The sequence below is a fragment of the Anastrepha obliqua genome, chromosome 2 (genome assembly GCF_027943255.1).
Source record: "Anastrepha obliqua isolate idAnaObli1 chromosome 2, idAnaObli1_1.0, whole genome shotgun sequence".
NCBI lineage: Eukaryota > Metazoa > Arthropoda > Insecta > Diptera > Tephritidae > Anastrepha > Anastrepha obliqua.
Window position 1 is genome coordinate 95,599,400 of NC_072893.1, and position 12,487 is coordinate 95,611,886.

The 12,487-nt window shown below is 38.2% G+C and overlaps 1 protein-coding gene across 2 annotated transcripts; it reads left to right on the top strand.

Annotated features, from left to right (window-relative positions):
* The first annotated feature begins 10,539 nt into the window (after positions 1–10,539).
* LOC129237576 (plasminogen receptor (KT)) lies at positions 10,540–12,249 on the top strand. Of its 2 annotated transcripts, none has more exons than XM_054872402.1 (4): positions 10,540–10,666; positions 10,889–11,020; positions 11,124–11,364; positions 11,446–12,249. In XM_054872402.1, the coding sequence occupies exons 2-4, from the start codon at positions 10,937–10,939 to the stop codon at positions 11,577–11,579; spliced, it is 459 nt and encodes a 152-aa protein (XP_054728377.1). In that variant the 5' UTR covers positions 10,540–10,666; positions 10,889–10,936; the 3' UTR covers positions 11,580–12,249. The 2 variants fall into 2 exon arrangements, with proteins under 2 accessions (XP_054728377.1, XP_054728378.1); XM_054872403.1 differs by lacking the exon at positions 10,540–10,666 and adding an exon at positions 10,671–10,749.
* The last annotated feature ends 238 nt before the right edge of the window (positions 12,250–12,487 follow it).

Below are 12,487 nucleotides of genomic sequence, written 5' to 3' on the forward strand. Positions count from 1 at the left end.
TATGAAAATTTATATTTCTAATTTTCGAAATCTAGGCTAGTTCTATAACAATTTTGTAGGAGCCCTAATTTAAGGGGGGACCCTCATTTATCGGGTCAAAAAAAACGATTTTTTGGAAATAATTTTAATCTATTCTACAACTATTTAAGAATATACTTTCAAAATTTCAAGTCGATATCTGTATTTTTGAAGGAGTGACAAAATTTTTAACAGGACGCGACGTTTGGCCTGATCGCCTGTATCCAAAACTTTAAATGCGTTTTTCTCGAAACATCATTTTTCGATTTTGTGTACACAATTGAGAACGCTGTATTGAACCAATCAGGCTTTACAATAGCTCATTTTAAAGATAATTAAATTGTTTTCAATGTGACATTAAGTGTTTTTAAAAAAAAAAAAGATTTTCATATTTTTTTGTAATTTTAAAGTAAATTTTTATGCATGAAAAATCACTTTTAACATAAAACTGGGTAAAAAATATCAATTTCGACATTTTTTTTTTAAATCAAAATGTCACATCGAAGGTATTATCCTAAAGTTTTAAAAAAAATTTGGTTTTTTTATTTCAGAAAAAAATTCAGAGCGCTAGAATGTACACAGATAGAATGAGGTGCCATGGACGAGGTGTATATTTCCATACTTAAAATGTTTTTTTTCTTCTCCGAAAATTTTTGTAGACAGTCAAGACATTTATTAAAGTACTTTATGAATTACAAAACGTTTGAAGTTATTTTACCTGAGAAAAAAATTCCCAAAAATGATGCATTTTTCGACCGTCTAAATGAGGGTCCCCCCTTAACAAAGGTTCAAATTTGATGTTTTTCTGTCCCACTACTCTTTAATTGCGTTTATATAGCGCCTTAAAGAGGACACTTTAGAAGCAGACGACTTATATTAGTTTCCTATATCCAAAAAATCCACACATAATAAAGGGTGATTTTTTAAGAGCTATAAGAAAGTTTTTCAAAAAAACACACGTAAAATTCAGAAAAATGCGTACAATTTTTATTTAAATCGATAGTACAGTTTATATAATTTAATGTTTGAAGATTATTTCCTGCAAATGTTGACCGCGACTGCGCTTAGTCCAATTTGGACATACTCTTTCCAATGTTTCGGCCGGTATCTCACATATAAATGCTTTAATGTTGTCTTCCTATGCGTTAATTGAAGCAGGCTTGTCTGAATAGACATGAGCTTTAACATAGCCCCACAAAAAATAATCTAAAGGCGTTATATCGCACGATGTGGGTGGCCAATTGACAGTTCCCGAACGTGAAATAAAATGTTCACCGAGCTCGCCTCTCAACAAGTCCATTGTTACGCGTGCTGTGTGCCATGTGGCACCGTCTTGCTGAAATCACATGTCATGCAAGTCAAGCTCTTGTATTTTGAGCAAAAAAAAGTTGGATATCATTTCACGGTAGCGCTCACCATTCACAGTTACGTTACGCTTCGCAGCATCTTTGAAGAAGTACGGTCCAATGATACCTCCAGCCCTGGCTGATCTTCACTCCAAAATCGACAATTCTGCTTATTTACGTACCCTTTGATCCAAAAATGAGCCTCATCGCTGAACAGAATTTTTCGACTTTAAACTTTCTTAACAGAACACGCATTTTTATAATAAAATTCAATGATTTGCAAGCGTTGTTCGTTTGTAAGACGATTCATGGTTAAATTATAGGCCAAACTGAAGATGTTTGACAGTGACACAAAACACAAAACGTGCGTCAGCTGTTTAAACCAACTGTTTAAAAAAATAATAGCTAAAAAATCACCCTTTACTAATACAAGAACCATAGGTATGTCACAAGCGTGTCTGTGGTCTAGGTGCTATGTCGTGAGCACAAATACTTCATTGAGAAGGGAATGTGAGACCGCGAGCATGTATTATCATGCCGAGATTGATCGAACACACGATGTTAAAAGAGCTATGCTCCGGTGATATCGTTGTTGCAAAAATAATGTACTGGAAGAGTGAGAACAGGGTCGAAGCTATCATAGTTTCGGCCTTCCTACCCTACGACTCTTTACAGCCAATTCCTTCGAGGGAGCTAAGAGAAGTGGTCAAGTACGCAGAATCCAATAATCTGGGGCTAATAGTGGGCTGTGATGCAAATTCACAGAATATTGTATGGAGAAGCAGCAAATGCAACCCCAGAGGTCTCAAGTCACTGGATTCTATCCTGTCATCCGATTTGGTCATTCAAAACACTGGTAACAAATCAACTCTTGGGGCCAAAAGGAGACATTTAACACTCACCAATAGGTCAGTAGGAAATCAAATCAACCGATGGCGAGTTTTGGAAGAGGACTCTCTTTCTGATCATCGTCTTATCGTATTCCGACTGGGAATTGATACAATATCAATACCTTCTGGTAGGAATCCTCGAAATGTGGACTGGGACAGGTATGGTGAGCTTGTAACAGAGCGATTATTAAAACCTGAAAAAACTCAAATCAATAGAAATGATTGAAGATTCTACTAAGAAATTAGAAGGTATATTACTTTAATCAAATGCTTTGAAGAACTGTGCCCACTCAGGCAAAGTAGACAGGGGAAAGCGGTTCCTTGGTGGAACCATGAACTGTCGAAGCTTCGTGTATGGTCCAGAAAACTTCTTAATAAGGCCTTAAAGACCCAAACAGATGAGGACTGGGCTAATCATCGACTTACACAGAGAGAATAAAAGAAAAAAAGTACGGTAAGCCAAACTTGAATCCTATAGAAATTTCTGCAGTAATGTCGAAGAAATAAGGGAAACAGCGAGACTTTGTAAGGTCCTTCATCTAGACTGCTCAGTAAGGCTGGACTCCATTCGAAAACCTGATGGTTCATACACCATTTCAAAATCGGAAACGTTTAATGCTCTACTCGAAACCCATTTTCCGGGTAGTAGAACTCTCTCTGAAGTAGAGAGTGGCATGAACAAAACCGGTAGCAACGGTGGAACCTCTAGGTACAGCTGGTATATTGCTAGTCGGATAGTGACAAAAGAATCGATAAGGTTTTCCTTGTCTTCCTTTGAGAACTTTAAGTCCTCTGCTCAAGAAAGGAAGAGACAGGCTGATTGAGGCCCTGAAAAGGATATTCACAGCCTGTCTTGCACTTGGTTATATACCATCACAATGGCGACGCTTAAGAGTAGTATTTATTCCGAAACCAGGAAAAGATGACTATTCCCTAGCAAAAAGTTTTAGACCAATCAGTTTGTCATCGTTCGTGTTGAAAAGTCTAAAACGAGTGGTGGAGAAACATTCCGGGCTGGAAGCTGACGTATACACAATGGGCGTGTTCGTTGGCATTGAGGGGGCTTTTGATAATGCCACTTTCGGCTCAATATGCTCTTCTGCCGAACGGCACGGAGTTAATCAAACTATTGTAAAATGGATATATTCCATGCTCTCTGAGAGGCTGTTAACCGCTGGTGAGAACAGTGACGAACGTGTAGAGGATTCTGGACAAAATCGATGACTGGTGCATGAGACAAGGTCTTTCTGTTAATCCGAACAAAACAACCATAGTCTTATTTACGAGAAAACGGAAATTGGATGGACTCAGTATTCCAACACTGAAAGGTGTGACACTTGGTCTTTCCGATGAAGTTAAATATCTAGGAGTAATCTTGGATAAGAAGCTGTCTTGGGAGACACATGTTTCACTGAAGGTGAATCGCGCATTGTGCATTTTTCAGCAATGTCGCGGAGCCTTTGGTAAAGCCTGGGGTCTGAAACCTGCTGAGGTCCTATATATGTATATGGATATACACAGCACTTATCAGACCAATCATCACTTACGCTTCTGTTGTCTGGTGGCGACGGAGCATGGTTAAGTCCACAATCCGGGAACTATACAGGCTGCACAGAAGTGTATGTTTATGCATCACGGGTGCCATGAGTACAACCTCTGGTGATGCTCTAAATGCTATACTTGATTTGCTCTCCCTGGATCTTAAGATACAACAGGAAGCAATAAAAGCAATGTGTAGACTCCATAAATATGGTTTCTGGCACGAAGACGGATCTTCGGGAAACAGAGTAATCTTTAAGTTGCTATCTGAGCAGTATCCACTGTTTTTGGCTCCTAAAGACGACCTGATCCCCACAGTTTCATTTGAAAGGAAATTTGATGTCAGATTTCCATTGCGTGAGCAATGGAGCAATCCAGGAGGCATGCAGGGAGGTGTGACGGATATTTTCTTTACCGATGGGTCCAATAATGAAATAGGGTCTGGAGCCGGGTGGTGCCTAAACGATAGTAATAAGTATCACTATGCTATGGGGGAAATGGCGATTGTTTTCTAAAAGGAGGTTTTTGCCATCCTGAAGTAGCCGCATAGATAATCGAGAGGAGATGGAGCGGGAAACAGATTGGAGTTTTCAGTGATAGTCAGGCCGCACTGAAGGCCCTGGAGAACGCGAAGCAAACCTCAAAGATTGTTCAAGAATGTAAGAAAAAGCTTAGTTATGTCGCAAGACAAAACAGGCTTGTACTTATATAGCTTCCAGGACACTCCGGTGTTTAAGGAAAGGAAATTGCCGATGAATTGGCCAACTGTGGATCAGCGGTTCTTCCACAAGGGCAGAGCCAATAATCGAAATCAATTCCGCAGGAACCATGAATTGGATCAGCGATTATGGTCCGGTCTAGAACGCTGCAGAATTGCAAAGTGTTTTGTGACAAGTCCGAACAGAAAACTGACAAAATTTCTACTAAAACTTGGAAGGAAAGACGTTAGGTTGATCGTCGGAATCATTACAGGACACAACCCATGGGGTCAGCATATGACCACCATTGGAATCATTGAGGACCCAATGAGTTTGTCGTGTTTCGAAGAGGGGAATAGCACTGAGCCCTTTCTCTGTGAGTGTCATGCCTTTGCTAGAGCACGGCTACGAGTTTTGGATTCTGATGTCGTGAGAATGAGTAATATTCGTTCTTTAAAACTGGAGGATATTTACAGATTTACCAAAGAATCTGGAAAATTCTCACAGGACTAACTATCTATATCTCTGTCTCTATTCTTTCCTATCTCTGTCTCTGATACTTTTCTCCTTCCCTCCTTGGCAATCTACCCTCTTTCCCCAGCTTTAAATACAATGAGCTTTTTAGCCTGAGTGTTTTAGGAGCCACCAAATCTCCTGGTGCTCCTTCGCTCAACCTTTTCAAATTTCAATTTAAATTTTCCTATATCCAAGCCATTGAACTAACGTATACGCTTTTTTTATTTTAGTGCAGCAATATTTTCCTACTACTCCCATTTTAAACTACTATACGGGAGAAAAATAAAAAGTCATATACATATGTATGTATCTCCTCTTCCAGACCTGATATCAAAATGTAATGCATACAAGATATCTATTATTAGTCAACCTTATTTATGAACCGTATCAGATAATTCTTTGTAGATAACTTTAAAAGAAAGTACAGTACAATCGTGATAGTCCGACATTTCTTAATCCGACACGTTCGGTAATCCGATAACCTCATAACGTCTATGGATGCAATTGGCGTTATTTTATTTTGATCAGTCGTAGCAGAGCAGCAGAGGGGGATTGTGTTTTGTTTCCCGGTCACAACGTATTTGTCATTAAATTTGAACGATGCCAGTTCTCTCGCGATTTCTGACGGTGTTGATGTGATTTTTTTCTGTCTTTTCGTGTCGTTATTTTCTGATTTGGTTTTACTTAGTAATGGCATCGACGTCAAGCAAACGTAATAATACAACACTTACGCTGAATGATAAATGGGGCATAATTCATCGATACGAGCGTGGTGAAACACCTCTTTACCTAAGTGGGATCTACGGAGTGGAACCTTCGGTAGTCCGGAATATTTGATAATCCGACAACGAGTCGGTCCCGAATGTGTCGGACTATCACGATTGGACTGTATTTGTATTTGCAGTTTTGGGGCGTTTTGTACTAGGAGAAATGAATGGATTTGTGTTTCAATGTCGGCGCTGTTACACCAGAAAACTAGTTTTCACATAGGAATTCTGATTATGCACTAAATCGCCTTTTTTTGTTGTCGAACTGTCGTTTCTAATTTTCTTTCATCTAAATTGTTAAGTACACCTTCCTAAGTATTGGAGTATGTCTAAGGGCATATATTTTTACAACTTTTCGAACTTAAAACCCATAAAGTCATGGAACGTATAAATGCTTTATGTAACCGTTAATAATCTATTTCCTGATTTGTAAAAAGTTAACTGTGATGAATGTTGGTTTGTTGAGACAGTTAGATTATATACTAAATGGCAGAGAACCAAAACTGACGTCACTTGGCCGCAATCAAAAATTTTAACTCCAAGTTAAACCGCCTTCTTAAGGGATTTAAGGGAAGAAAAGTTTGAATTTAATGTGACAACTGAAGCAGAAGTTTTGAAATGCATTACGAGCGTCAAGTCTAATGTTATTGGTAAGGATGAGATATCCTTGGAGTTTGTGAATTTTGTGCTGCCATTTATTTACACATATAATCATTGCTGCTTCGCGAAATCGTGTGATAAAAGGTGGTTATAATTCTTGTCATCAAAAATAATATCGGCGCCGAATCTAGAGACTATAGACCATTTTGCATTTTCTCAGCCTTTCCAAAAGTATATCAGTCCTTTATAGCAACGCAAGTTTCATCATTTATTCAAAGATATAATATTTCATCCCCAATTCAGTCAGGACTTAGGCCTTAACACTAGCTACTCTAAGGCTATGTTGAATCTTTGTGACCTAAAAATAAATTTGACAATATGTAGTGACTTAACTCTACTTTGCCTTCTTGATTTTTCTAGCGTGCGTACGTCAATGTTCACAAGTATGCTGACGGGGGACGTGTGACTCCGAGATGAAACACGTCATTATTTTTTTTGTATTCCTTTATTATTCCACTTGGGAACATAGGGATTCAAGGAAACATTTAAATCTTACTCTATTAACCGCTGTTCTCTTTACGACATCCCACGTTTGGTTAACTGTTTCTAGTTCACGAAGGTTAGAACGCCTCCAAGTATTTCGTCGGGTGTCTTTCGGGTCGTCCGTGTCTTTGTGGGTTCCATTCCAATGCTGCTCTGCTAATGTTTTCCCTGTTCTTTCTGAGAGTGTGGCCGATCCATCGCTATTTACGACTACTTATCACCGTTTGGATTGGATCTTGCTCGGCGATCTGCCACAAGTCCGCATTTCCGATAGTGTTAGGGCAAACAACTTGACATATTATCTGAAGGCATTCACAACTTTTAGTTTCTAGGTAATGCTTCTCGACATCAGCACGTTTCACTGCCATATAATAGTGTGGATTTAACGCATGAGTTGAATACTCTTATTTTAGTTTCTGCGAGATTTGTCTATTTTTTTAAATTGGCTGCAACCGTCCAAAGGCTGTTCCTAGCTTTACGCAGACGGTTTTCTGCGTCTTCCTCAGCTCCACCATTAGTTGAAATTATTCTACCAAGATAACAGAAACTTTCAATATACTGCACCGCTTCTCCCTCGATTACAATATTGTTGGGATTTATATTGTTGATTCGCATTGCTACCGTTTTCTTGCTGTTTATTTCCAGTATAACGTTTCGTGCAGCGGGGTCTAGAAAATCTATTTTGGCCTGCATGTCGGAATGCCTGTGTGAAAGCAGGCAAATATCGTCAGCGTAGTTGAGGTCGTGTAGTGGGCGGGATGGCGTCCAAGTGATGCCTTGGCTCCTTTTTTCAACCTACTGCATCACTTCGTCAAGTGTGACCGCGAAAAGAAGTTTCGACAGTGGGTAGCCCGGTTTTACGCCGGATATTGTTCTAAATGGAGTGATAGTGGCGCCATTGTGGAGAACTGTTAGCTCTGCAGTATAGTAGTGCCTTTATAATCTGCACAATTTTTTTAAGAACTCCTTTTTTCCAAGGGAAGACCATATTGCAGGGCGCTTGATGGTATCAAAAGCCTTCTGAAAATCAATGGACACCATATAAAGTGGGGTGTTCTATTCTAAAGATTGATCAATAATTATCCTGAGAGTATTCGCTTGATCTACGTATCTCCGGTGGGGATGGAAGCCTGTTTAAGCCGTTGTTAATCGCATAATGACATTTTGACCGGCTGAAGTCTGTCCAAAATAATAGTTGCGACTATTTTCAACGTGATGCCTCTCCAATTGCCGCATTCCCGAAGGTCGCCTTTTTTTGGCAACTTGACCACAATGTCTTTCATCCAAGCCGTCGGAAAGTTTTCGCTCTACCAGGCTGCAGCGATGTGCGGATGTAGAATCGACGCGATAAAGTCTGTATCGGTGAGAAAAAGTTCAACTGGGATCCCGTCTTCCCTTGCCGCTTTTCTTCGTTTTAGTTTATGAATCGCAGCTTTAATTACGTTTATGCTGAGGATGGGGCTGGATATTGCCAAGTTAGGCTTACTGTTTGTTTATATGTTCTTCAGCACCATGCAGTTGTTGTTGTTGTTGTAGCAGCATAAGCATTCCCCATACTTACATACGGTGAATGCTGCTGGAGTGACAGTCCTTGGCCGGATATAAATCCAGGTCGTTTCGGTAACGTAGAACCGACTGTCGTGGAAACGAGTTCCCCGTTTGTATCTGTTGGAGATATACTTGAAATATTCTCTCCACCGTTGAACCGTCGTTGGTTAAAAGCTCACCGCTTTTGCTTCTAATTGGCTGTTTAGAATTGGATTTGTGTTGGGTGAGATCACTAGCGGCGCGGAGCTGCGGTGGCAAAGCTGATGTGACACTGAACCGAGTGGCAGATGGACGACGAAACTTATTCCATCAATAGAAAAATAGGTCCAAAGAAACCGCGAGTTAGTGAATTTCTTCTTAACGCAGTTCTTTTCGGGCCACGGATACTTCCGGAGATACCTAACCGCATAGGCAAAGTAAGCGATTCCTAGTTCATATACTGCAAAACGCCGAGCGAAGGCGCTGATAACACGTTTTTTAGTTGTAACAGATGAATCGCGGAAAGAAATACTTTGAGGAAGCAGATTGGTGACATCGTGCCGAGCTACGTAGATTAGACTTCATTGTTAATTCTTTATTGAGCTGTTCTGACCACATATGTAAATAAAGTAGTAAATACTCTGTATTCTGATTAAGATTGAGAATGTCAGCGTCGTTTACGCTTTTAGTGCCAAGTAGAAAGCTAGATGCTCAACTCATTGTTGCACAAACAACGTACTCGGAGTTGTGTCTATGGCCTAAAAAGATATGAACACATTCCTTCCTGGAAAAGCAAAATTCTTTGATATATCATCTTTGAATATCTCGTAGCGGAAAACAGTATACCACCATAATCAAAAAGCTACCTGAACAACCGTCAGGGGACTCTCTAAGTCAACTAATCTGAGTTCTGTTAGGCTGCCACATCTGTGATTAAAATTTAATTTTATCAGCATTGCTTGACATTTGTAAAAGTATTTTCTCAGCACGTGTTTTCGATACTTTACAGTTTGAAAAATGTATTTGAATTTGCAACAACGAGTTTATATTAAATTTTGCGTTAAAAATGGATTCAATGGTGTGAAAACCTTAGAAATATTGAGAAACGGTATCGGTAATGATACTCTTAAGAAAAACAGCAGTTTAAGGGTGGAATGAACGTGTCAAAAGAGATCGTAAATCCATCGAGGATGATGAGCGTGTAGTAGCAGCCCATCGACAAGAAAGCTGATGAAAACATCAATTTAATGAAAGAAAAGTAAGGTTGGTCCAAAGGAATTTCATATAAATGAATTTCATATAAAAAAAGAACCGTATTGAAATCGCCAAAGACATGATTTCCAAGGCTGAATCAGACCCAACTTTCACCAAACTCATCATTAATCTAGACGAGCCCCTGGGCTTTTTGCCAGTGAACAATGTGTCCGATGAAACCAATTTCTGGGCACTTCTTCCAACATTTGTGACCTTATTTCGTATATGTACATATAACACAAATAATATTGTGCCAATGCTTCCATTTTGGTTGGTTCATCGGTATACATAGACTCGTGGCTTTTCATACATACACGCATACATATATATGTATCCCCTCAGAAAATAATACAATAGCGGACCATTCCCATTACAACATACAAAGTGCTACATACATCTGACAAACATGATGATTTGTAAAACTTCTCCGAAAACAAATACCGAAAAATGTCTGCAACTTTAAAAATATTTTAGTAATCTAAACCAGTTATTACGCTTCATTAAGCGTTGAGAAGGGCACAGGCCAATAGTCACAGTTGAGTGCAAACATTGAGTCTTACTCAATGGTGCAAATTAAATTTTTTGAAACTGTTTTACTAAGTTCTTCATTGTGCTCAACGCCTAGCCTTTTTTATGAGTTGTGTGACACATTTTGTACACATTTCTTATTGCTCTGGCGGAGAGGTTCAGATTTGTTGACATGTAGACATGTAAACAACAATTCTCTCAGAGATCAAACACAAATTCCCACAAGCGAACAATCATAATACTCGTACGACCACAAACAACAAACTGTAATAAAAGAAATAGTGCGCACGCCTGAGTGTCCCACAGCTGCCAAAAACTAAAAGAGGTTGGCGGAATAGAAGAAATTAAAAAAATATACAAGCATTGCAGTGTTTTACTTGTAGTCGTGACATACCATCATACTCAGCAAGTACTCTCTGGAAGTCGAAAACACAATAGAAGTGAGTCGCAGTGGCGTAAGCAGTAGAGTGATTTTAGTGAAGATAGCTACATTTTTGCTTAAATATATTCCAATGAAACAATTGTTAAATTAACAAAAAAATATAGAAAATATTTTTATTTGTAAAGTTTCTTCGTTATGTTTAATTGCTGAAGTGCTGCAATTCCATTTTGCTCTGCACTTTTGGTGAACTACTCCTTATCTTTTTCTTTTCATGCATTAGCTAAATATTCCATTGCTTACTTGGAACAAACAAGTTAATACAAGTCCAATGGGCTCGTCGTCATCACGTAATACAACGTCCAATTTTCCATCGCATGATGATCCAGCGTACCGGAAGTGCCAGGAGCTGAAAGTAGGTGCTTGCATCGTATATATTATATTTGTATAACAGCGCAGAGTCGTATGAAAAATTCACTTAACTTTAATTATATAATTTTTGAATATTGATCCCTTAGATGGAGCGATGGATACAATTGCATTACCAGATAAAAGAGCGCGAAATGGCTACCTATATCGCGGGCAAACGCGAACTTTTCTATTGGCTTGGCGCTTTCTATATCACCTCCGGCATTGGGTGTTGGCAATACTACCAGTCGATAAGACGGAAGGCGGCTTTGATACCAATGGTGCCCTTGACATTTGTGATGGCATATTATGCTGACTTGGCGTACGGCAGCAAAGTGCATCGCATTCAAGGTGCCAAAATCGATTAATGATCCACATGCATGAGGTTTTTCCTGTATATTTGTTAGTTATTGTGTCTTTGTTTATTTTTAGCTGAAGCTAATATGATATTGGAGCATGAGAATGAGCTGTTACACTGGCCTGGAGGTTTGCCAACGGTATCGTCGTTGGATGAGGCACGTGTTGAAAACGAAATCGAAAAGAAATTACACCCACATCCTTCATAGGCGTATCCTCTTTCATTTTACTTGTACTTTCCATGTTACTGAGATTCTTTTACATTGCTCAAGTATTTCGCTTTTCTATTAGCCACATACATGTTTAAAATAATTTACAATTGCTCTTTGAAAGTTAAACAAATATTTACACTATTGGAAGTTTGGGACAATATTTAATTTAATTATAAGATTAAAATTTTCTAAATGTACATATATATAACATTTACTAATTACATTCATATGAACTTACACATCCATCTATACGATTATTGGTGTTTTTCGCATTATATATTTTGATTGTCCAGAATCTCTTTTAAAAATAAGGCAAGAAATATTAAATAAATGGAAATCAATTTATAACGCACACACTAATTAAATTAAAAAAAAAACACGATAAGAATAAAATATTATATGAACTATTGATCTGATTATGTAAAATCCATAAATGCATATATATTTAACATAAGTATGGTAAAACATATATACAAGTATATGTACATATGCACTCTAATAGAGCTCTATTTTTGAGGGTTTTCAATGTTATCATTCAACCTAAATTCGTGTGATTGATTATAGTACTTACTTACAAATATACTCTTAATTATAGTTAATAAATTATAGTGTTGCGAACTAATTATATACAAATAAAGAAATGATTCCAGTATAAGAATTACAATAACTTAAAACAATTTATTAATAAACTGTAATAGAGTAATTTGACAAATAATTCATCATTTATTCGTTGAACGAAGTCTTAAAAAACACAAATCTGAAAACAGGATTTAACAGGAATATGAGCACAAATCCTAGACAACTAAAGCCAGCCTCATTATAAAAACACAAACAAATTTGTCGCGAAGCAGTATAATAATAATTTCTTAGCTAAATTCCCTCACCGGGTTTGTTTTAAGGGGGTA